This window comes from Ambystoma mexicanum, chromosome 2q, assembly GCF_040938575.1.
Source record: "Ambystoma mexicanum isolate Mex_15411 chromosome 2q, UKY_AmexF1_1, whole genome shotgun sequence".
Classification (NCBI taxonomy): domain Eukaryota; kingdom Metazoa; phylum Chordata; class Amphibia; order Caudata; family Ambystomatidae; genus Ambystoma; species Ambystoma mexicanum.
The window spans coordinates 763738127-763762931 of NC_090924.1; the positions used below are offsets into that span (position 1 = coordinate 763738127).

Below are 24805 nucleotides of genomic sequence, written 5' to 3' on the forward strand. Positions count from 1 at the left end.
TGTGCTTCACGTGCTAGCGAAGATGATCATTGTAGGTGATGCAGCCAGAGACATGCTAAGACCTTGGTGCTAGTACAGCGAATCGGATGGAATCTGCAACAGGCAGCATGCTTTCCTTGGGTGCAGTGTTCTCTGCCCTAATAGGTCTGCTGAATTATGTAAATGCATGTCCTGTGTTTGGGTGGTTAATCTGAGGTCATTGGACGTTTTCATTGGTCATAGCAGCTGAAGTGATTGTGAGGTGTGCGAGATGACAGAGCTATGGCAGGCAAGGTTCCAATCAGTCAGTAGGACTGAAGAAGCAGGAATCTTAAGGCAGCTTGATAGGTGTTTAAGGGAACACAGTTATGTTGTGATGTGGCTGCCTCGTGTGTCATCTAGAAATATGTTCAAGTGCCTAATGTAGGCGAAATTAGTCTTTCAGGGAGCCTTTGGTGGACGGTTACTACTTTGTGCTGAAGGAAGAGATGATGGAAGGAATGGAGACATGGTGAGTGTGGCACAGTACCTGATTCCTTAGGAGGAATTATTCAGAATTGAGGAGTAGAAACTTGTTCTTCAGGTCCCAAGGAACAACGGATCACCTATTGACCCACAAGATATTCCCTGGTAGTTCAGAAGTGTGTCCCCATCACAGGTTAATCTCCCAGCTTCTCCCACTAGTGCAAGTCCATGCAGTTTCTTGCAACCCATGTTTTACTGATTGTGATCAAAATAAGCTTTCACTGGATCCTAGCAAGTTTCCCCCCTAATCGAAGTGATTCTGCGAGGAATCATCTTAGATTGCAGGGAGTCTTTCCCCATTACCAAAACGGATCCAGGAGATGTTGATGGAACTGATGGAAGAGCGTCTATGCTGAGTCTTACTGCAGGGCTTGTGTCAGTAGTGTTTGCAGCTGCTTGGCGTCTGACCCCACAGCGTGTGCTAGTAGAGGGTTGAGCCGGAGTAACAACTGTGTGCTTCAGCCCTATCCCACAGTTGTTGCAACAGTAGTGGAGTGGGGAATTCGCCAAAATCTTCAGAGAAAATACGGCCCCAGTGCTTCAATGAATGTTGGTGTCATGCTAGTGGAGTGTCATGTGCAATGTCATGGCTTTATGAAAGTGACTTTTCTCTGCCCTGCTCAGGCAATGGAGGTAATTTATGAGCCTATAATGTTTGTTAATTCATAGTGGTGTACTAGATTTTCATAATATGGGCATTTGAGGGATTAGTTGCCTTGATGACCATTAAAAGCAGTACATTTTGTGTGGAGCATATTATTGTGAGACATTGTTTTTCACACAGCCTGCACTATTCACATAACTCCAGAATTAACCGTGCAAGGCATCTATCTACCTTCTGTTTGAATGCTGAGGGTGATCAGCATAACCTGCTCTTGCATAAGGTCAAATATTATGACAAATTCTTAGGGAACTGAGTTGTAACAGCTTAACGTAGTGCTTAGAAGTTGTAGTGCTATCTGAACATGGAATAGCTGTTGAAGAGCACGTGTGCCATTCAAAGCGCAGCACGATACATCTGAATAAGTGCGTACAATTTCAGTTTCTTTGGTGTGGACCAAAAGAAACTGAAATTGGCAGAAAAAACAACTGCAGCATACTTTCCTCAGATAGCCGAAAATAGAGGCGAGGAACCCAGGCAACTGTATTGAGGTGAGCGATGAATGTATACAGGAACTCGGGCTTTCTGTCTCTGCACTGCGTTTTAAACTTGGCATTTTGTCATCTCGCCAAAACGGTACACAGCGTTCCTCATACCATGTAATGAAAGGAAGCTAGCTATCTGCAGCTAACCCCATTTCAAAAGTGCAGTGTTTTCTTTAGAAACTTAACATTTTTCAGTCTGGCTCACAACAGTAGAGGCAACCGAATAAACACAGTAGACTTTTGAGTGTTGTCTTCATTGGTGAGTTCAATTTAATTATTTTATGTAACTACCTTTCGGTGTAATTAAATGCGGGGGATGTCTTCCAAGCTTGTAAAAGGCTGTTGTAAGGTCTACTTCGAGCGAACCAAAAATGAAATGCTTAGTGTCTGTTTATATTGCCGACATTTGTGGTTCTAGACTTTGGTATTTGAAAGCTCAAAAGAGGTGCACGCTTGAGTTACTCCATTTATTAAAAATGCATTAGAGAAGTGGAATTTAAAATAAATTAGAATTGGGTGGCTCTCCTGTGAGATTTGGTTTGATCCCCATCGAGGGTATAGAAACATGAGATTCCGCACTCAGCAACATGGAAGCCCAACCAGCTGTTGCTATGCTAGTTAAAAGACCCCACTACTTGAAACCTACCGATCCAGCTGAGTAACACATACTCTTCACGTATGGATCTTCATACTCAACACCCAGTCAAGAAAATTGTCATTTCAACCTATAAATCAAACGCCCTGGAGGTCCTACAGTTTTGCATGGGCATTTTTTTCTCTGTGCTCCCCCACCCCCATTTGATAAAACAGTCCAAGTTGGTTCCTATTTGAAACCAATGTGGCTTATCGTTCCTCTGAAAATTGAAGGCACACGATAAAGAGAATACTCTTTCAGCCACTTAACACCGGCTTTCCTTTACTTGTAAGTGATCAGTCTTCTGCTGCTCTTATGTTGACATTTACGCAGTCCTTCTGATGTTTTGAAGGGTCATGCTACAGGTCACAACACTTAACGCCTGCATCCTTTATTCACAAATAACTGGGCTCTTAAAAATAAGTACATCTTTCCAAACCTGGCCAATTACTGTTGGCTCTTTGTCCAAACTCTTGCTTCAGTGATGACCATTTTTGCATCTAAAGAGGAACATTTTATTGTTAAGTTGCTATAGTGTTTATAGCCAGAGGTTAGGGAGTGCACGGCTGGCCACGACCTGCAAGCTCGAGCTGCCAGAACGCAACGTACTCCCCAACCCACCAGCCATTAACGCTGGTAGCAACTCAAGCAAATGTCCGGGTTACGAAAAAATGAAGAGGTGATGGCTGGAAGGTTTAGAATGAATCTTAACCTCTGGCATTGCTCTGGGCAACCCTCCGGACCATCGTTCTTTACCTGCCAAGCCATTACAGAAAGGGAAAGACCATTTGCAAATCGGGCTTGGTCCCATGCCAAAAAAAGCAGTCCAGCCCGAACTGCTAGGTCACATCACTTCTGCACGAGACCACAAGCATCCCCAAACATGTTTCAGCCTTGTTGGGCCTCATCAGTGAGCAGTAGCTTGGGTCTGTAGGCCCAGCAGGCATGGGACCCACGTCTGGGCATACCCGTCCAACTTGGGGTGACAAAGCAAAAACAAAGTGGTGATGGCTGGAAGGTTTAGAATGAATCGTGAGCTCTGGCATTGCTTTGGGCAACTCTCCAGACCATCGTTCCTTAACTGCCAATCCATTTCAGAAGTTTGGCTGGTCTACCCCTTTGGTGGTGGGACCAAGCCTGATTTGCATATGTTCTTTCCCCTTTTGTAATGGCTTGGCAGACGAGGAACGATGGTCTGGAGGGTTGCCCAGAGCAATGCTAAAGGGTAAAATGTATTCTAAACCTTCCAGCCATCACCTCTTTTGTTTTGCTATTGTCACCCCGAGTGGGACGGGTATGCCCAAACATGGATTCTGTGCCTGCTGGGCCTAGAGACGCAATCTACTCCTCACTGATGACGTCCAACAAGGCTGAAACATGTCTGGGGATGCTTGTGGTCTCGTGCAGAAGGGATGTGACCTAGCAGTTGGGCTGGGACTACCCCTTTGGGGCTGGGACTACCCCTTTGGGGCTGGGACCAAGCCTGATTTGCATATGGTCTTTCCCGTTTTGTAATGACTTGCCAGGCAGAAAGATGGTCTGGAGGGTTGCCCAGAGCGATGCCAGAGATTAAGATGTATTATAAACCTTCCAGCCATCACCTCTTTTGTTTTACAAAAATATACAATATATGTTTTAAGGAATATCTGCTTCGCATCTACAGCACTCCCCAATTTCAACTGAAAAGAATTGTCTCGCCCAATGTCTTACCTTCTTAAAGTTTTCTAAAGTGTTGCTTATTCTGTAACTGAGGTCTTATGCAAGGCTTTGCTTTTGTAGTTTTTAAGCCATGTATGACGCTGATGCAGAGGAAATTCCCTCTTTTGTCATTCTTGTAAAGAAAAGGACAGTCTCATGAAAATAGTCAAAAACAATACAGAAAATAAAAAGTGGTGTCCTGGCCTCACAATCGCACTGAAAAAATGCCTGCTCATGTTGAGACTGTGCCAATGAATCTATTTTATATAAGACCAGGTTCCCTTAACATGATGCCACGAGCATAATTCATTTGTATGCCTACAGTTGAGCACTGTGTTGGCTTTTACAAGAAATCTGAGGGGCCACATTTGCTCTCTCATTTTATTTGCACACATGGAACTTTTCATGCGATTTGCAAAATGCTAGCTGCTAAGACCAGATAACAGCAAATATTTCAGCCTACCTTCTGATGAAGAGACAAACATATTAGACCTGCTTCGCAGCATCCATGCATGATTGTTAGTTTAACGGAAACAATCCCACAAACCACTGATCCTTCTGAAATATTTCCCAATTTGTTAGGACATATGTTGACACTGAGCAAGCTTGAGTGACCACATAATGGAAGTTGTAAGGGAGCTTCTTACGATGTTTAATTAGGAACAAAACACTTTATTCCAATCAGTTTTCACGAGTGTTCACCGATAAGTCCCACGTCACCTTCCCTATACAAAGCAAGCATGACGTCAATAGGATTAGGGTCACTCGCCATCAGATTATATTAGGGAGGCGGGCCATCATGCAGAATTCGCACTGTTGACAGGAAGCGAAAGATCAGAAATAAGGTCAGCAGCGGGCAGGGAATTACCAATCTTAAAAGGCATTTTTAGTAAAAAGTGATCAGGTAGGATTAGAAATACTAGCGGATTGCGATAATGCACAATTGCCAGTATAATAGCAATATTGACCGCATACAGAGTTATCAATAAAGATTAATAGACTTCATTAGCATAATTGTCTCATGCAGGATTACCAATAGTTGCGAAATGGACAGTTTAGGCATTGCTTGCTCAGACACCCAATTTATCTTCAGCCTTTACTTCGTCCGCAGCCATAGCTCCAGTCTTCACTCCGTGGCACATTCTCCACCTTGCATTACAGTCCCACATCACTATACTCTATCCACCCACAGATTCATGTTAACACTCCACCCACCCTCATGCCCTCATAGAAATCGCCCCAAATTTCATCCTGTCATAGGCACATCCCCACCGCCCATCAGCAGCTCCACACGCACATCTCCAAACTACCTGTCGGGACCCCAACGCAGCGTACTCTTAATAGCCTGCATCTAGGATCAGAGGTGGATCATGTCAGCAGCTCTCACCTGGGTCAGTGGCTTGTGGGATTGTTTCTGTATCTGTTCATCACTGGGAAGGTTTGCACATACATTTGCCCTCTGCTTTCTTAGTTAATCCCCACTCAAATGCATCCTTACATGCATATCTCCACAATCTGTATACTTTACAGCCCTGACGGTCCTCTAAAGCAGCCACCTCCAGACATGGACCATGCTGCTTGTCCTCACCTAGGCCCAGATACAAATTACGTTGGAACCACGTACCCACTGTTTTCCTAGGTGACCCTCTCCTTGTATTCTCGATTTGACACTTCATAATTTCGCCTGGCTCTGGAACCTTCATTGTTTCTGGTCAGTGGTGTTGCCAGAATTTCACTGCAGACTGGGTATGCATTTTATAGATATATTCATAGGATCACAGTTCAAATAAACTAGGGAGGTGGGTATATTTCTGCAGCCTGGAATCTGTTTTAAATGTACATTCTGTTGTTTTCCCACCATCTAGTGCAGGGATGGACAACTGATTTTGCTGCCTGTAGTGGGCTGAAAAGTAAATGTGTTTGGGGATGGGCAGTAGTAGGCCGTGGGTGGACGGGGGGGCAGTTTTATTTTACGCAGAGACTTTTTCAACTCCAATTTGTATTCAACTCATGGCCCTGGTCCACCCACTGCCCATTCCTCATCAATGGCATGGCCCTGGTTTCCATTATTCCCCCCACCAAACTGCATGGTCCTGCTCTAACCCCACCCACCAAATGGCATATCCCATGTCCCTTGAGCCCCCCCCACCAAACTGCATGTCCCCCCACCCACAACTAAACAGCATGCTCACGTCCCCTCACCATACTGCATGGCCCTGGTCCCCACCAATAATATGGCCGTGGACCCCCTCCCCTCACCAATGGCATGACCCTGGTCTCCACCCTATTCCCTCCACCAATGACATGGCCCTGGACCCCCACCCAGACACCCCACCACCCACCAAGTGCACGACCTTTGTTCCCACTGTTAGGGGAGTTTTCCTAAAGTCTACCAGCAGGTGCGACTATAAATCTATCCCTTGGTATATATTTATTTTATCATCTAACTTTGAACCTGTCACTTCATTTGTAAGGATTACATTATGTAAACATTGGAAAGTATGACAAAAAAGTTTTTTTTTTTTTTTACAAAACTAATGTCAATAAAAAAAATAAATAAATCTATCCCTTGGTATACAGAACCCAATTCTTAGTATAAATCTGTACTACCCAATAGTTTCATAGAATGGCAGATCAGCCAGGCTTATTTTATGAGGAGGATGTGATCTGTGGGCAAGTACAATGAACTCATTGTCCCAAAGACACTCTCACACACTTGTAGTTATAGTAAAATATACATTAATTAAATTAAGATATTTTATTCATTTTATTTGAATGTTAGTTAATTAAAACTTGACACATATATAATTAAATTCATTTAAATGCCATGACATTCTTACGAAAAAAACACACCACATGCATACAATCCATATAAAATCAAGAAAATTCATAAATACAAATATTGGCCATTTTCATTCACTACATTGATAAAACATATTAAAACAATGTCAAAAGGGGTAGTGATCGTCCTTCCTACTTATTCAACTAGTAATTTTACTTTGATTACCGTCCATACTTTGTAAAGGGCAATACAGGTGGACTTCAAGTTTGTGTTTAAACACTGCAACCAAAATTCCCTTTCTTTGATGGTGTCCAAGTCGTGTACCAGGGCACCTACATTTTGTTCATAAGTAGGGCCCATCGAGGCACAAGCCGTCAAAACATATTTCCCAGTCTCCCGGCATACTTTATTCTTGCAAATTCTGCAATACCTTTCTTCAACTGGAAGTTTCAGAAAGGGTCCTGGGTTGGGCAATACCAGCAACCGATTAAGCCGCAATAATAATATGAAGCGCCGCAGCTCCTTGGCAGGGCAGAGTAAAATGAGGTTGAGGCTTCGAAAATTCATAAAGCATACTAGAAACAAATTAAATTATTTTAATTTTGCTGGGTGCTCAAAGTTCTCCATCCAATCTTCTCTCTCCATTCTCTTAACCACCTGGTTTCTGATAACGTACATGGTTTCTCAAAATCTGGGGACCAGTTCAGCTCCTTGAACTGGTTCATATTTTGGACTATGTATCTCTCCGCCCTCTTAGTCTCCATTTCTCTGCTAAGCGAGTGTAGCTGCAGTTCTGACCCTGCTTTCATAGATTTAATATACAGCATTCACCTTTTCTGCTTTAATAGATTTGTCAGGGAGAGTAACCCCAGCTCTAATCGAATTATTTAAATCGGCACACACTGCGGAAGCCATAGGATTCTGTGCCAGAATTTACTTTCGATACCCGGAGCCACCTTTTGTCCAGCATTGTCAGTGCCTCCAACCCATAGAGGACCGAAGGGATGAAGCATTGTTGATGCAACATCCTGGCACCTTGAACCGTAAAGCCACCAGTGCGCCCTACATATTGGTTAATCAGTGTTGTTAGCTGATTTGACCTTCTGGTCCGAACTAGAATACATTTGTGGTAACCTCTCAGTGGCTCCATCACTATTCCCAAGTATCTATATTGGTCTGTGATCCAACTATATGACCCTCAATTTCTAAATCAACTTGCTTAATTTCTTTCTTTCCAAAAAACATCAGCTGTGTCGTCTCTCTATTGATGACCAGATCATTCTCATCGGCATAACCCCATAGCTATAATGACCTCTTTTTCAGGCCATTGAACGTATGGTCTAGGATGACTAGGTCATCCGCGTAGGCCAATGACACACGACCTTGGCCGGATATCTTGGGAGGGCAGCTACCAACCCGGTTCATAGCCAGTGGTAGATATGCCATATACAGGTTGAAAAGCAAGGGGGGGACTGCATCCTTGTTTAACCCCTCAATATATCAGGATAGGGGCAGTTTAGGTCCCCTTGCCATCCAACCTCACCTTCACTATGTTGTCGCCATATAACAGTTTAATGAAGTAGAGGATGAGATTAGGGCAACCGTTTTTTCCACAACCTATCTCTGTTCACTAGGTCAAAAGCCGTTTTGAAGTCTACATAGAGTGCGTATAGTCCTGGACTTATATAAACAAAGTAAGGTAAGTAAATAATATTTAGACTAACCAACACAAATGGAAACACATAAGCAACGCTTTTTCAGGTGAAATGCTTCAATAGTAGTGGCTTGTACCAGCAATGAACACAATTCAAGTATACTTCAATTCACTTTGTAAAATCACTCAGATAATGTTCTGTTGTAAGGAAAAGGGTTATTCAGCACTAGCAACATCAATTTACTACTTGGTAATACTTTGCAATGATTCTAAGTCTTCAGCAGTGCATTCCTTAACTAGTTAAGACTTCTTCAAAGTCAGTTGAGAAGGCAGGCAAAGTCACAGGCAGCAGTAGAAAAGAAAATGTTCCATAGGATGCTTTAGTTACGTCAAAGGTGGATGCTTTAGTGGAATACAAAGTTAGTAGGGACCTTGGAGCTGTTAGGCCTGTCAATGGGTATGGGTGAAAACCCAAACTCTGGATACAGCACTCAAGTAACTCTGGAGTGACAAATTGGCTTGAGGTAAATACTACCTTGAGCCCCACAGTATCTTAGGAGTATTGAAGAAGATGCAGCTGACTTCTTTCCTGTGCAGCATCAATGGACCCGGTCTTCTGTTCTTTGGTAGTGGTGACGAAAGGTGGGACTCTGGAAGGGATGTCACAGCAGCAGTCACAAGAAAGGACTCTCAGCAAGGAATCCTTCGGTCTCCTAGCGTCGGACTGCAGATTTGGAGCCTTTTTACAAGCTCCAACAGAGAAACAGTTACCGCCTACCACCTTGATTCTGCAGACCTGCGCTCTGGTGAGGGGACTTTGAGGGGGGCGCTCTTGCCTCGGGAGGTCCAACTGGAGCTCACCAAAGTTCACTGGAAGCCGTTGCACTGCAATTGGGTCAGAGGTCTCCATGCATTTTTGCAGCCCTGAAAGGTCACAGCACGTCGGAGGATGGCTCGTTCTGCAGGTCTTCTTATGGCTAGTTGGTCCCGCCATCCAAAGGGAAGGAGACACCCTCTTTGGGGCTCCTCTTTCGATTAGGAAACAGGGTCAGGACAACAGTGGTCTTTTCGCGGTTACTGGAAGGGTCTGCCGGCGTCTCTGGTCGTCTTCTGCTTCAGATCTTCTGTTCCAGTGGTCGACTTGCCTTCTGCCTCAGCAACCTCACCTGTTAATACCTCTGCAGATGCTCCCTGCAGTTTACGGAAATGGGTGGGTAGTTGTCCAATCAGGTCAGCCCGCCCCCCAGTGGGAACTGGTTCCATTCTGGCACATCAGCAGACAGAGGACAGGGGATTTTCAGGCTCATCCCCTGCTTCCTGTCCTCGCAGACACTCTGGATCCTTGGCGGGCTACCCAAAAGGTCCTAGCTGAAAACACAGCTCACATCAAGACCCCTCCCCCCCTTCCAGGATGGCAGAAGGGCCAAGAAAAGACAACCACAAATGAAATGACAAAAAAGAAAGGAGCCACCATGTTGGAACACATGTGATCCTCTTGTGCATATCCACAGCTGTGAAACAGCCCTCAGTGTAAAATTGCACATAAGTCAGTAGAACACGTCCACTGCCACCAGCCATAACTATATAGTTTTCACTGTAACCAAACCAAAGGTTAGAGGAGCAGAGAGAGGGGGGGTTACTAGGTATCCCCTCAGCACTCCACATAAGGTGGGGTGTGCTGATCTCTCAAAGTAAAGGTTTTTGGATGGATAAAAAAGTATCCCTCTTTTCTTAAGAACAATAGTTTTTAAGAAAATGAAAGTATATAAAAAGAGAATCTAACAGGCTATGCTTCAAAAGTGAAACACAGATGCCTTTAAGAGATTTAGAGGAAAGCAAGACTCCATAAAATAAGGTAAAACATAAAGAACATAGTTCCCATAGTTAGAGGAGAAAAGAATGAATGAGGGAGGGGAGCTCCCCTAATTTAGGAGAAAAAGAAAAAGGTCCAGAAGCCCAGAAAAGGGTGCTGGGGGTCTAACTAGGAGAAGGGATTAAGCATAACACTGATACATCTCCCTAACACCCACCCTATTCCCCTCATCAATGACATGGGCCTGGAACTCCCCCTCCCCCTTCTCCAAGACACACCATCCCCACCAATGGCATGGCCATTGTCCCTCATAGCCCCCCACACCCACCAATCTGCATGGTCCTGGTCCCCACTATGTCCTCCCACCACACACCAGTGGCATGGCCCCCCACATCCCATACACTCCCCAATCTGCATGGCTCTGGTCCCTCCTATTCCGTCCCACACCCCACAAATGGCATGGCCCTGGACCCCCTCTAAAAAACCCAGCCCAACCAAACACTATGTCCTATGACCCCTCAAACATACACTATGCCCCATGACCCCTACCCCAACCAAACACTATGCCCCATCACCCCCACCCATACCAAACACTATGCCCCATGACTGCCACCCCCAACCAAAAACTATGCCCCATGGCCGATCCTCATGCTAAGGCAAGTGCTATACTTAGAATTGCATCCTGTCTGAGATTTTGCTCCTTGGGAACGCCTGTAACTTTTGTGTTTGGGACTACATTTTCTAGCTGTCGTCACTTATTTAGTGACTGGTCAGGTGCATCAGTACCATCGCATCAAAGTCGGTTTGTGCCGGCGTTGGGTGTTTGTGTTTCCGTTTGACAGGTAAGAACCATGTAAGCTTGGCTGCGTTCTATTTCCATTCTTATATTCTGTTGTGTATTATGGTCCACCGCCCAGACCTCAGATTATTTTTAGCACTAACGAAAGCTGCACATTAAGCAATTGTCAATAGATATATAAAAGAACTGAAATATCGTGACCCAATAGATAAGTCCTTGCCTTGCACTCTTGCGACCAGTGGCGAAATGGTTATTGCCAGCCAGTCCATACTTGGGGAAGCAGTGATGCCGTCTAACGACATTACTCCAAAATATGCTACTATGACACATATTTCTTCCTTCTCTGTTTTTTAGCCGAGCAACACTTTACCCCTTATCTGCCTGGCCTTATAACAGCACTCCTACTGAAACAGTTGGTTCCACAGATTCTGAATGTAGCACTGAACATCTCTTGCTTACCATTAAGCAAATTGAGCTCCCCTATTTCTGCTACTCTTGATGTTCTTGCCCCTCTCATGAGGATCTGTTTGAAGTCCAAAGCCAAGTGTAATTCCTAGTATGACTCTGACCTAGCTACACTTAAACGTAAGTGTAGGGCGGTTGAGGGGAAATGGAAGTCTTCCAGCTCACCCTCTGACAAACTGGCCTGCCGCTTGCTCCAAAGGCAATACCGGCTCGCTGGCTGCTCTAAGAAGAGAGGCCACATAAAAGCCCGTGTCTCTGCGGCATCCAACAATCGGCCGATCTCTTTAAAATCTGCAAGGACCTGGCCAACCCTGCTGCAGTCTCCATGCCTCTTCTTGCCTCCCAGACTCTTTGCACTCCCTTGCTTCTCATTTTAATTCCAAAACTCAGGACATCTTGTCCTCCCTCTCCCCTCTCCTTCCCAGCCAGCTTACCCTCCCTCTGATACCTCCCCACCCCCCTCTTTCTCCTCTTTTCCTTTTTTCTCCCTGGATGAGGTTGCTAGAGAAGTGCGATCTATAAAAGCCTCATCAAAACAGGTACATCCCTGTTCCTCTAAAACCATTAAGGACCGCACTGATACCCTTGCCCCGGCTCTTGCCGATTTCTGTAACCATTCCTTTGCCTCTGGACCTTTCCCCTCCCTTCTCAAGCACTCCCTTGTGCATCCTCTCAAGAAACCTACAGCTGATCCCTCCTGCCCGGCCAACTATCGCCCAATTTCGATTACTCCCTTTTTGGGGAAGCTCCTGGAAAAGCTGGCCATCTCGCAGCTAAATCTTCATTCCGACTCTGTTGGCACGCTCCACGATCACCAGTCTGGGTTCAGAGCTGCCAGAAGCACGTAAACTGCTCTCCTGAACATCTGTGAAGAACTACTCTCCAACCTTGACTCTAACATTCCCTCTGTCCTCATCCTACTTGATCTGTCCTCTGTTGCCGACACAGTCAACCACGCCATCATGCTCAATCGTCTGACACAACCTGGGTATCACTGATCAGGCTCTGGCATGGTTGACCTCTTTCCTTTCGGATCGACCTTCCCAGGTACAAATTGGGCCCTTCCTTCTCTACCTGCGGTGTTCTCCAGTGGTCTAACCTCTCACCCTGGCTTTTCAACCAATAACTAGCTACTCTCACTTACTGCATTTCCATTTTCTGCTCTAACTTCCAGTGCTATGCTGATGACACCAAACTCATTTTCAGGCTTCCCTCAGACACCTCCTCCCCTTCCTTTTATCTCTAATTGCCTAACCATCATTCAAAATGGGTGTGCCGCCGACGATCTTTGTCGAAATACCAACAAGACTGAGATCCTCCTCATCGGTACTTCAAAAAAGGTAGCAGGGGCTCCTCTCCAGAAAGAAGATGGCATGATAACGTGTTCTGAGATGAGAGGTTGCAGCACACGCTTTTTGCTCACTGTACCTTTCACCGATGGGAAATATCCATTTGCATATCAGTCTTTGTCCCGCCCACATGGGCAGTCGAGCATCGAAATGCTATGGCAATTCCTCTCCATCCTTTCCCCTCACCCTCTGGCCGGCCTTCCTTGGCCCTCCTCCTACCCCTAGCTGCGCGTCTAAGGATCTAAGGGTCATCTTTGACTCCACTCTTTCTTTCTCTGCACACATCTCTGACATCTCAAAAAAGTCAAACTTCCTACTGCACCTCCTTAGAGTCACTTTTCCTTTCCTCTCCTTTCCCCAGAAGCTCACCGTCTCCCAAGCTCTGGTTCTGGCTAGGTTGGACTACTGTAATAGCCTCTTTCTAAATCTTCCTGCCTCCACTCTCTGCCCTTTCAAACTAATCCAGAACAGGACTGTGAGACTTGTCCTTGGCCTTAAGCTTCGGGATCGTATCTCTCCAGCTCTGAAATCCCTTCATTGGCTTCCAGTGGACGCAAGGATTAAATTAAAAACCCTCTGTATTGTCCACAAGGCTTTCTGGGGCCTCGGTCCAAAATACCTTCAACTATACCTCTGCAAATACCTCCCCTATCGAGCCCTTCGCTCCTCTACTTCTAACTCCCTCAGGGTCAGTCGTTTTTCAAAGAAACAAGCAGAATATTTGTTTTTATTATCCCTTGTTTCTCCTCCCTTTGCTTGGTTGCGCTCTGAAACACATGTGTATGAGCGCAAAATAAATAAAATATCATATCGTTGCTGACTAAGGTTCTCTGGATAAATAACGATTAATGCACCCTTTAAAACACTAGGTCATTGAACTCTCATGCCATTGATGGTCACAATTATATCTCGGAATAAGACAATGATTTACTGTACTTAACTGAAATCTGGCTCGGATTCTAGTGGCCCGAAAATTGATCTGACGATACCCAAGAATTTATTTCCGCCCAAAATCGGAACACTGGAAATGGAGGGTGTCTGGGGATTGCCAGGAAGGAACTACAACTGTTTGAATTCTGAAGTGCCTATTCTGGCTGTGAAACCATTCATCTTAAGTTCAAACCTAAATATACCAGTTGTATGAATATCTTCCTCATTTACCGCCCCCACCAGACCTGCCCAACTTCCATGAAGAATCCATTTATTTACTTTAGTAACATCCTACATATTGTACATGACTCAAATGCTTGACAAGTCAGAACCTATGAGAGTAAAAGCTGTGAGAGAGGGATGTTCTCATAATAGTTGGTTTCCCCCTCACTTGATGATTTAAAAAGGAACAAAAGACATGCCAAGCGCATTTGGGAAAAGTCTAATTTAGATCTTGAAGGCAAGCGTCCCCAGCCAGCACAATCCTCCCCGCAATGAGAGACAATGACGGACTCTCCCAAGTCGGGAATAAAGCCAAGACAGAGTGCGGGTGAGCTTAAATGGGAGTTTATCAATCAGAATAGGGCATGCAAAGAACTCTGCAACCTCCGAGAGCGCTCTGTCTAACAATAGCAAAGACAGGCGTATATATTTACAAAAAACGTCATCAGTACCTACATACTATAAGGGGCACAAGTTCAATGGGATTGGGTGGCGATGACTAGCTATAGGTGCTGCTGCGATGTGGTTGGCCTTGGCTGGAGGACGTCACTGGTCAGCCTCGTGGGTTGGGCTGGGCAGGTCAGCTGAGTTCATCCGGGCGGTGTTGTTGTGCCATTGTGGCCAGTGTCAGAGATGAATGTCTTTTCCTGACTTTTTTGCCCTATGCCATGCACACCACAGTCATTCAGTCATTGCAATGTTATCTTCTTTAGTAAATCTATCAATAGGTTATTCTACAGGTTAATGCAACACAGGAGGAATGCACCTTGTGAGGGGTTTGGTGGTGATTTATCCGTGCATGGTTACCAGTGTCCTGTTTGACCGGTACCATAGGTCGTGGGGCTAAGTCTCCGGGCATGGGGCGGGCGGTACATGTCTTTCTGTCTCGTTAGAAGTTATTATGAATGGGCTGTTGTGTGTTGCCACAGTATTGGGTGTCTTCGTTGCACCGGGTCATAAGTCTGAGGTGTTCCGGGGGGTTGTGGGGTTTACGAGGGGGCGCCTTGGATTTGTGTATTCAAGCGGAGGTTTACTGCTGGGCTGTAAATAATGCAGGTGGCAGGCCGTGGCCTTGGGTGCTGTAGCGGGGACTACAAATCTTTGAAGCGGCTCCAGCCTAGTTGGGGGAGGTGGAGCAGCGTGGCACAGGCCTTAGCTCTCTTATTTGGCAGACTTTGCAGGGTGGGGGGGGGGGAATGGCCTTGCACATATTCACAAAGGTATTTTTCTCGTGTGTTGCCGACTTTTGATGAGAACATCATAAATATTTGAACATTCTTATAATACTCATTTGGATCACTTGAAAACATACATTTCAACTCACTACATGTTTCTCGAATATAGCCAGTCTGAGCACCTTACTAGTACATTATGTTTTAACAACTACAGTATTTAGTAATATGCATATATATTTGCATTACGTGAGGTAGTAGTGTGGTTGGTGGAGCATAGAGAACGAGACCCGCCATTGTACGCAGCGGTAAGGGCATATAAGTGCTGTAGATATGTACACATGCCTGGCGCATTTGCCCGCGTCTTTTCACACGAGCCTTATGTATAGTTGCATTCGTCCTCCCCTGCACTCTAGCAGCATTAGTTCAGTTATGGCGCGGGACCGCGGGGTGTATGGTTTTCAATGATACATATAGAGAATAATCCCCCGGAATGCTTTTTATCATTTGCACACCCCTGCAGGGGTGTGGGTCCTTCATTGCTGGTGTCATGTAAACATGCGTTTCTTACAATAATTACACAATTTTACAGGTTTCTTTAGTAGAAGTAGTTTTATGGAAAGGATACACGTATTACAAGTAGTTTTTGACATTCGTATTTGGGTATTTTTCTGCTTTCATCGGATGACCATTCTACAGTTCTCCCCATCACCCAGGCCTCGTTGACCGGGTCATGCCTGGGAGCAGTGATACACTGTGGACGGTGAAATGTTAGTGTTAGTATCTTATGCTAGCTCATGTCTGTCTTGTTCGTGGGAACGGGCTCACAGTGGATCTGCCAGGGTGCTGCGGCGACAGGGATAATTGAAACTCTCCGAGGGTGGGGGCCGCGCTACAGTGCGCTGAGCTCACACCATCTTTGATAGACAAAATGGTATCTGGGCCTAGCTAAATTCAATACGTGTGGGCAATGTCTTCAGCAGGTGAACCCTCCACCACCTGGGCCCGGGTGGTCTGAGGGGACGCCCAATGAGCCATGGCCCTCACCTGGGGAGGGGATGTAAGCAAGGGGGGGTCTTTTGGACCACTCCTCCCCTACATTTCCCCCCTTTCGTTACTTAAGTAACAAATTCTTTAACTCATTCAATCTCCTACACTCTTCTTCGTCCATAATTGCCTCATCCCATGCTGGTGTGCCTTTTATCGGCATCCAGGCTCTGCACACCCCCCTTAAGCTCTCACCCCTCCTAGCATATTCATCTGGGGTACAGGTTAGGTATATACATCCGCTCTCTCCTTCCAAGTCTACCCACACCTCCTGATACCATTCTAGTATACAGGGCTCTCTGATGGTGGTGTGCCATAATTTGTCTATGATATCCTTGTCATGATACCTAGGCACTAGTTGATACCTTGGTGTATCATCAGTTCCGGTTTGTACCTGCACTTCCTGCATAGTTTGCATTGTCCCACGGGTGTTGCCCATTGTCACCATCATAATTGCACCATTAGGTACTGCGTTAGCACAACATCGAAGACCCACCTGGCACATGCAAAAAATTAAAAGGAGGAACACCACAGCTGGCATCAAAAATTTCACAGTTGTTCCAAGCCATGAGGGGACCCAGGAGAAGATGTTATCGAACCACGTACTGTCTTCTGCTCCACCTTCCATTTTCATTTTTTCTCCAAGGTTGTGTACTGCTTCGATCACATGGGACAGGGAGCCGTTTTCTGCGTCTTCGGAAGGTACGAAAGTGCAGCAGGCACTTCCAATTTTTCAGCAAACACCTCCATCCATCGCTGTCAACAGGTCCAAGACATACCTGTTTTGCATTGTCATCAGCCGTAAAGCCCTTAGTTCCACTTTTATTACGTTGAACCCTTCTTCAGTGTCATTTGCCAGCTGAATCAATTCCCAGCGTGTTATCTGGAGCCATTTTGCGTTTGCCCTTGCTTGGACACTTGAGATGAGTGAGGCAAATAATGTTTCTGCTGAGCTGAATAATCGATATCTGACTGGGATCTGAGCCAACAGTTCTGATGATGCCTTTGATATGTAGTTTGATGCTCGTCTGTTACGGGTCAGCACCTCTCCTTTGCTCCCGGAAGACAGGACATACATTTGTGACTCCGCAGTCGGCTGGGCTGCACTCTGTTGTATGCGTTCCTGTGTCTTTTTGCTCCCATCGATGTGGCTTTCTGGTATTACCATTAGGGCTGAGTGCAGAGTGGCCATTGAGCAGCTGCCACTCCATGACGGGGGAAGGTGCAGGTATGCCTGGTTGCCGCATACCCAGTACGTGTCCATCAGGGCCGCTGTCCCTTTTCTCAGATCTGGGATGGTGAGGGTCTTCTTACAGTTCTTGTTTGTCCCCATGGAGGTTTTCCCCTCTCCTTTAAAACATAGTTCATAGTCTATTTCGTTCTGTAGTTTGAACGGTTTTTCAATGGCGGTTACCCAAGTTAGTTTTGAAATGTGTTCCTTCCATACTGGTGTGCATGTTTCTTCTATCCATTGCAATTTCTCTGGTGCCACACCTCTCAGTGCTTCAGCTTTACACATTACTTCTTCATCCTTCCACTTATTGTCCGAAAAAAGTGTCCCTTGTATTACAAAAAATGGTTCCTCCAGACATACCACCCCTGCCGTCTTTGGATAGCAAGTTTTCTCGTTCTGCAGCATTCTAAAAGTAACTCCATGTGCCTGGAAGGTGTTCTTAATCCTGCATAACGTGAGATGAAGGAGACATTGGGCATCTATAATTGGCAACTCTTTGGGTAGCAATACTTTGGGTGTACCTGAAGCATGCGGAATGAGGGAGCAGACATAGCAGCTCTCGTTTGTTGTTTGTTTAGCTGTTGCACTCATATCCGCATACCATTTATTCGTCTGGTGGGGGTGTCGTGGGTCTTCCATTCTATCTAATCCTAACCCATAGTACTCTTCATACTTCCTCCTTTTCGCTCCCCTTTTTCTTCTTTTATTTCTTTTCCTAATGTACTTCCCGGCTTCAAGGGTGATAGACACAGTAGACCCCCCTTTCTCCTTCCCGCCCCCCTTCACCCAATCATCATATAATATTTCATGTGTTGCTTTCATTCTTCCATTTGCTTCCATTCTATTATTTGACAATGTGTCTATAGCTATGTGGGCAGGTGGCTGGTAGGGGTGTTATACAACCAGGATATGGCGGAGGGGTTTCAGTCGTTTAGACTGTGAGCATTGTAATTAGATATCTTTGGCGGGGACACTGTGTTATTTTGCATTTCACCCTGTAGCTCTTCGTTTTTTATCATGACAGCATTGGATGGTGTTGTATAATAACCCCATACAAGTTTAGTCCCGTCCCATACCAAGAAGTCGCCTTCCTTAGTATTTACACTCGTGGTTGCATTACTTACAGTAGTGCTGTTAGTCCCTCCCCCCTCGTTTATCTCGATAGAGATGAACACTATTAACCAGTATGTGACCAGGCCAAACATTAGTATAAGAAACAATGTAATACACACTGATAGTCCACATTCATACGAATATCTGCATTTCTCAGTTAACCACTCTCTAACTCTAGTAAATGTATCCGTTGCAGACTGCCCGTTAGATGCCATGGTAGTTCCTGTTTGAGATATAAAAGTGCATGAATGTAAACATTTTGTGGGCACTACCAGTGCCAGTTATATATTGACGGGGAATGGAAGCGGGTAGGGTTGCAGGGCAGGGTATTCAAAGACAAGGGTGTAAACACGTCATAATTTGATCACTTCATTAATTACATATAAGTCCACAAGATAAAAAAGAAAAAAAAAAGTTTTTTTTTTTTTTTCCCAGTAACATCTTAAAAAGAATGCAAGTATACTTATCAGTCATTTTCCCATTCAGGTCCGTTACTGTCACACATACACAAGTTCATATTCAGACATTCTGCTCAGCTGCATCGTTTGCTGTTGTGTGTGCCTCCTCATCTACCTCCTCTTGCACATTACTGTATGCTTTTCGTACATCTGTCAAGTGTACCCAGTATTTTAGGCCCTTTACTTTTACTGCCGTGGGCGTGCAGAACACTACCTCGTATGGGCCATGGAACCGTGGTGCATTCCATCGACGCACAAAACTCCTGACATAAATGAATTCGCCCGGCATCAGCTGTAGCTGTTGCTCAGGCTCCGTGACAGACCCTGTTATGTTTCCCTCCTCTCTCGTGAAGGGTGGAGAGAGCTGCTTTGATATTGCGCGCGCTGCCCTTGTCAATTTCTTCAAATAGTCTGTGAACTCTTCTCCCAATATCGCGGCGCTTCTGTGTGCATCTGAGTGTTCGCGCAGTGGAGAGAGTGTGCTGTGCACATTCGTCTCCCAGTCACGATCTTGTGCGGGGACAAATGGTGGTCTTTGCTTGGCTGATTTCTGAGCTCAAATAGCGCAAGGGGCAGACAGTAAATCCAATTCTTTTTCAATTAAAAGCATAGTTTTGATAACCTGCCTTTTAACAGTCCGTTCATCTTTTCCACTACGCCATTACTTTGAGGATGATAAATCGAACACAATTTATGTTTTATTCCCAATAATGTAGTAACTTCCTTGAAAAGCTCATTTACAAAGTGAGTGCCATTATCTGAGCGAATAACGTCACAAATTCCCCAGCGCGGGAACACTTCCCTCACTAGGAACTTTGCAGCGCTCTTGGCATCAGGTCGTGCACATGGTCCTGCTTCTACCCACCTTGAGAATGGGCATACAACCACGATCATGTACCGTGCTCCATTACAACTTTCCCCCATGTCCGCGTAATCAATATGTAGCTCTCTGAATGGGCCAATGGGTTTTGGAATTGTTCCCCGGAGCGTGCGTAATGTCATTCCTGAATTGTATATCTGACATGTGCATTCCATCGCTAATCGAGATACGTGCTCCTGGAGACAGGGCACGAACCATTCTTCCTGTATTTCTGCTGCGATGTGCTGTTTGGTATTGTGTGCAGGGAAGTGTAGTTGTTGAAACGCAATTTCCAATAACTTGATTGGCATTACCACTTTCCCTGAGTTGTTTTGCCGCCACAGTAAGTCTGTCGCCGACTTGCTGCACCCTCGTTTTGTCCACATCAATTTTTCGTCTGCACTAGCTCCTTCCTGTAATTCTAGTATTTGTGATATAGGCATCATGTTGTACCCTTCTGGGAGCTCTTTGTTTGTCTTGTGCTGCAGCATGTACTCACCTGCTTCATATTTCTGAAAATAGGAAGCCTCCTTGGCGGCAGCGTCCGCTGCCGCGTTTCCCAAAGACACAAAGTCTGTGTTGGATGTATGTGCTTGGCACTTCACTATTGCTACCGCAGTAGGGTTTTGTAGGGCCTCGATTAACTCTTTCAACAATTCTGCATGCTGTACTGGCGTCCCGTCTGCCCGTCGAAATCCCCTCCGCCCCCATCTCGCTAGACCTCCATGTACTGTCGTCATGTAAGCTGAGTCTGTACATATGTCACTGCGCAACCCTTTGCTGCATGTAGTGCTTCTATGAGCGCAATCAGTTCTGCTGCTTGTGCGGAGTAATGTGATGGGAGGCGGTACTGTACTAGTGTTTCATACTCACCGTCTTCTAACCTCACCACTGCCATACCAACATGTTTTTCTCCCGTGTCCACATCAATCGATGCGGACCCATCCACGAAGTACACTTCCCCCTCGCTCAGAGCCTTCTCACACACCACTGTGTCCTCCCCTCGTTCTCCTGTGTAAGTTGCACAATCGTGGTCCTGCATGCCCTCTAGTGTGCATGCTTCTGTAATGAATGTTGCGGGGTTCACTGTCTTGCATCTCACCACATGGATATTGGCGCTAGACAATATGATCTCATAGGCTGTTGCCCGCTGTGTCGTCAGTGTGCTTTTTGACCTCTCAAGTATTGCAAATAGTGAATGTTCCACAAACAATGTCACAGGGCATCCCATTACTATTGTGGCACTTTTCTCAATCGCGAACGCGGCTGCAGCGAGTGATTGCTCGCACGCAAAATGGCCTTGCATCACGGCATCTAAAGTACCACTATAGTAAGCCAAAGGCTTGTGTCCTAGGGACGTTTTTTGTGTCAGAACAGCTGTCATGAGTGTTCCCTTGCAGTGTGAGAATAGGTAAAATTTGCGTCCATAATCAGGATTTGCTAGCACTGGAGCGCTTGAAATTAACTCTTTTAATGATTTGAATGACGCGCTCATTTCTTCTGACCATTCTATTTGTTTATTTTCCTGTTGTGCTTCTTTGAGTGCTTGTAGTAGGGGTCTCGTGTATGCTGCATAGTCTAATATCCATGCTCGGCAATAGTTGCACATTCCCAAGAACTTCTGCATGTTTTTCACTGTTGTGGGTTCTGCTACTGATCTTATCGCTTCTACCCTGTCGGGGATTATTCTTTTTCCATCTTTTGATATCAGCTGTCCCAAATATAAGACCTCTGTCAGGCAGTACTGTAGCTTTTCCTTGTCTACCTTGTACCCCTTATTGGCCAATAGAGTCAGGAGCGTTGTTGAATCCTTTCTACATGTTTCTTCGTCTTGTGCACACACTAGTAAATCGTCTACGTACTGAATGATCGTACTCTCAACTGATAGGTTTCCCAAGTCTTCATGCAATATGCGGTTGAATATGCTTGGGCTCTCACAGTATCCCTGCGGTAATCTGCAGTGTTCATATCTCTTTCCCCCAGTGTGAATGCTGTCAGGTATCTACTCTCTTCAGCCAGGGGGATTGAGAAAAATGCGTTTTTCAAGTCGACTACTGTGAAGTGTGATGCCTGGGATGCTGCATAATATTGATGCAGGGTTCGGGACCAAAGGGAACTCTTTCTGAATTACATCATTTAGGGGGCGTAAATCCTGTATCATCCTCCAAGACCCACCTTTCGCTTTTTTGATTGGATAAATATATGTGTTACATGGGGAGTTTGAAGGCACTATTATCCCTTGTGCTAGTAGTGCATCTATTGTCTCTTTTATCCCTTGTTCAGCTTCACGGGACAATGGATACTGTTTCACTCGGGGTAGAATTGCTCCTTGCTTTAGTTTTATTATCACAGGTTGTACTCCATGCAACAGCCCTACATCATGGGGGCCTGTTGTCCACAAATTATTTGGTACGAGTCTCATGTCATCATCAAAGAATGACGGCGGTGCTCCTACCACTGCCATCAGTTGAGCGGGGATTTCCCTAGCTTGAATCAAAATGTCACATGGCATCGCTATTTCCATTACAATTTCACCATCCCCCTCTGCATCTGAAAAGAGATCCTCATCTGTTAAGTCTTTTAGGGCGATGTTGGCATTCGTGCACAGTACTGTACGCCACTCACATCCTTCCATATCTATTCCAATCACCGCAATCCTTTTCGCTGATACCTGTACAGCGTGCAAGTCTAATGATACCACTGACCCTGGTGCTGTGTCGGGGCACACTATGGGGCGGAAGAGGAACTCTGCTGGAATCCTCCAATCCATCTTCCTCAGCTCTGGAATTATGAGGGCCAATGTCTTTAGCCCTTCAATAAACATTTCCTCGTTTTCCGGCAAACCTCGTATTTCTTGTGTGGGCTTGTACTACCAACATTGCACGCAATGGGCATATTCCGGGTGTTGAACACACTATACCTCTCTCAGTGAATGATATGGTCATGTTGAGTTTACTCAGGAGATCCCTCCCTAATAAATTTATTGGTGAGTGTTCATAATATAGTAAGGGTGTCTTTACAGACTTACCCCACAATGTTCCGTCCAATGCTTCTGTGTAAGGAACTTCAATTACAGCCCCAGAGAACACCTGCGTCTCTAACTTCTGGTTAGATAACGGGAACCGGCCCTCCCTGATACATGATTTCTCCGCTCCCGAATCCACCATGAATATGAACTGCTTGTCTCCTATCTGCGCCCCTATCAATGGTTCCTCTGCTGCATCGTAGGTGGTAGATAGAACTGGACACGCAAGTGTTCTCTGTGGGCTGTCCTATGCGGGGTGTCTCATCGCCCCCCCTTCAGTAAAGACACTTCCTGAAACTACTGACACGCCGTTGTAAGGTGCTGGTGCGGGGGCCCCGTTTGCTGTTGTTGCAAAAGGGTTGCCTGGCGTGTACTGCATATTGTCATTGTTTTGTGGGTGGTTCTGTGTTCTATACTGGTGCCCCTGTTGTTGCTCATTATTACCTTGGCCTGGGTTTCTCGGTTGTTGTTGTCCCATTGGAAGACCATATGGGCTCCCCGGGTGGGGATGGCCATACTGTTCTACCTCTTGGAACACGTTGTTGGGTCTGGCTCTGCACTCCCTAGAGTAATGCCCCCATCTTCTGCAGTTCCAGCAACTCCCTTGTGCACCTCTAGGACCCTGCCATCCATTTCCCCCCATTCCCCCGTACCCTGGTCCACCTCCTCTTCGGCCCCTGTACCCACCTCGTCCCCCTCGAGGGGTCCACTCTTGCCACTGCGGACCTCCGCCTTGCTCCTGCTCGTTCCACTGCCGCTGTCCTGCTCCAGCCCAATTAGTTGCCATCTTTCCTTGTATTGCTACCAGCCCCTCCTCCTCCTCATCTCCCTCCCTGCTGTGGGGGAGTGCGGCTACAGCCGCTGCGACCTTCACCAACTTAGTCTGCACTAGTTTTGCTTCGTCTGCCAATCTCTTCTGCGCCACCTCCTTTTCCCTTTCCTTTATTCGCTTACAATGGTGTACTATTATGCTCTGAATCTCAGGCCATCCCTTCGCTTCAATACCTGCTATCTTGTCGAGCGCCTTTTGCACTTCCTTTGGGAGCCCTCTTTTTATGATGAAGTAAAATAAAGATGTCGATTGATACCAGGGCGTGCCCGTTTCTGCTCTCCACATCTCTTGGACCCGAAAAATGTAATCCATAGCCTCCTCCCCGTCATTCATTGTACACTGCATTACTGACTGTAAGTCTGGCGTATCCGGAAACGTTTCTCGCAAGGCATCCCACACCCTTGCACGCACTGTGTTAAAGGAGGCCCCGTCATGGCGGTCGCAGTCTAATGTTACTCCCGGGAAACCGGCCTTGACCCATACTCTATCAGCCTGATCCCCCACTGCTGATACAAGCAAGCTCTTCACATCTCCTATTGCTATGGGTACCCCGGCAGTGTGTTTCTCAAAGGCGTATATCCACTTACTTGCCCCTCCCGATAACGGGGGCAATAGCTTTAATAAATTGGCTTTATCCATCTGAGCCCATGGGATATAATTCGGCCTCCCTCCTCCCCTATGTATCAATGGGAGCTGTAGCCTTCCTTTTGTCGTTGCATCTACACCCGTTTTGGCTGCTCAGGTTCCCAGTGATGCCATTTTCCCCACCCTGTTCCTTAATCGCCCAGTCCACTCATCATCCAGTGTTCTCATTGAACATGTACCATCCACCCCTTCACTTCCCCCTCCCATTGCCATGCTCAACCTGTCGCTTTCTTCTAAATCGTCCCTTATATCACATAGTAGTTCCTCTCTGTCCCCTATAGGCCTTTCTTCATTATCAATACCTCCCTCTCGTGTCCCTACTTCAATTATTCGTGTCGGTTCTTCCTCAATTCTGAACAGTATCTCACCTTTTTTCCACCCGTCTTCAAGTGTTCTATTCTCACTCGGCGCCCTGATCTTGCTG

The 24805-nt window shown here is 45.9% G+C and overlaps 1 protein-coding gene across 2 annotated transcripts in view; it reads left to right on the forward strand.

Moving 5' to 3' along the window:
* The window catches only part of ZMYND11 (zinc finger MYND-type containing 11), a 1608641-nt gene that overhangs the window by 533216 nt on the left and 1050620 nt on the right, over positions 1–24805 (forward strand). The window contains exon 1 of one of the 2 annotated variants that reach the window (XM_069647994.1): positions 258–490. The exons of the other annotated variant lie outside the window; for it this stretch is intronic. Within the exon in view, the coding sequence (XP_069504095.1) occupies positions 488–490 (3 nt within the window). The 5' untranslated portion in view covers positions 258–487. Of the gene's footprint in view, positions 1–257; positions 491–24805 lie in introns of those variants that run through there. 2 annotated transcript variants of the gene reach the window in all.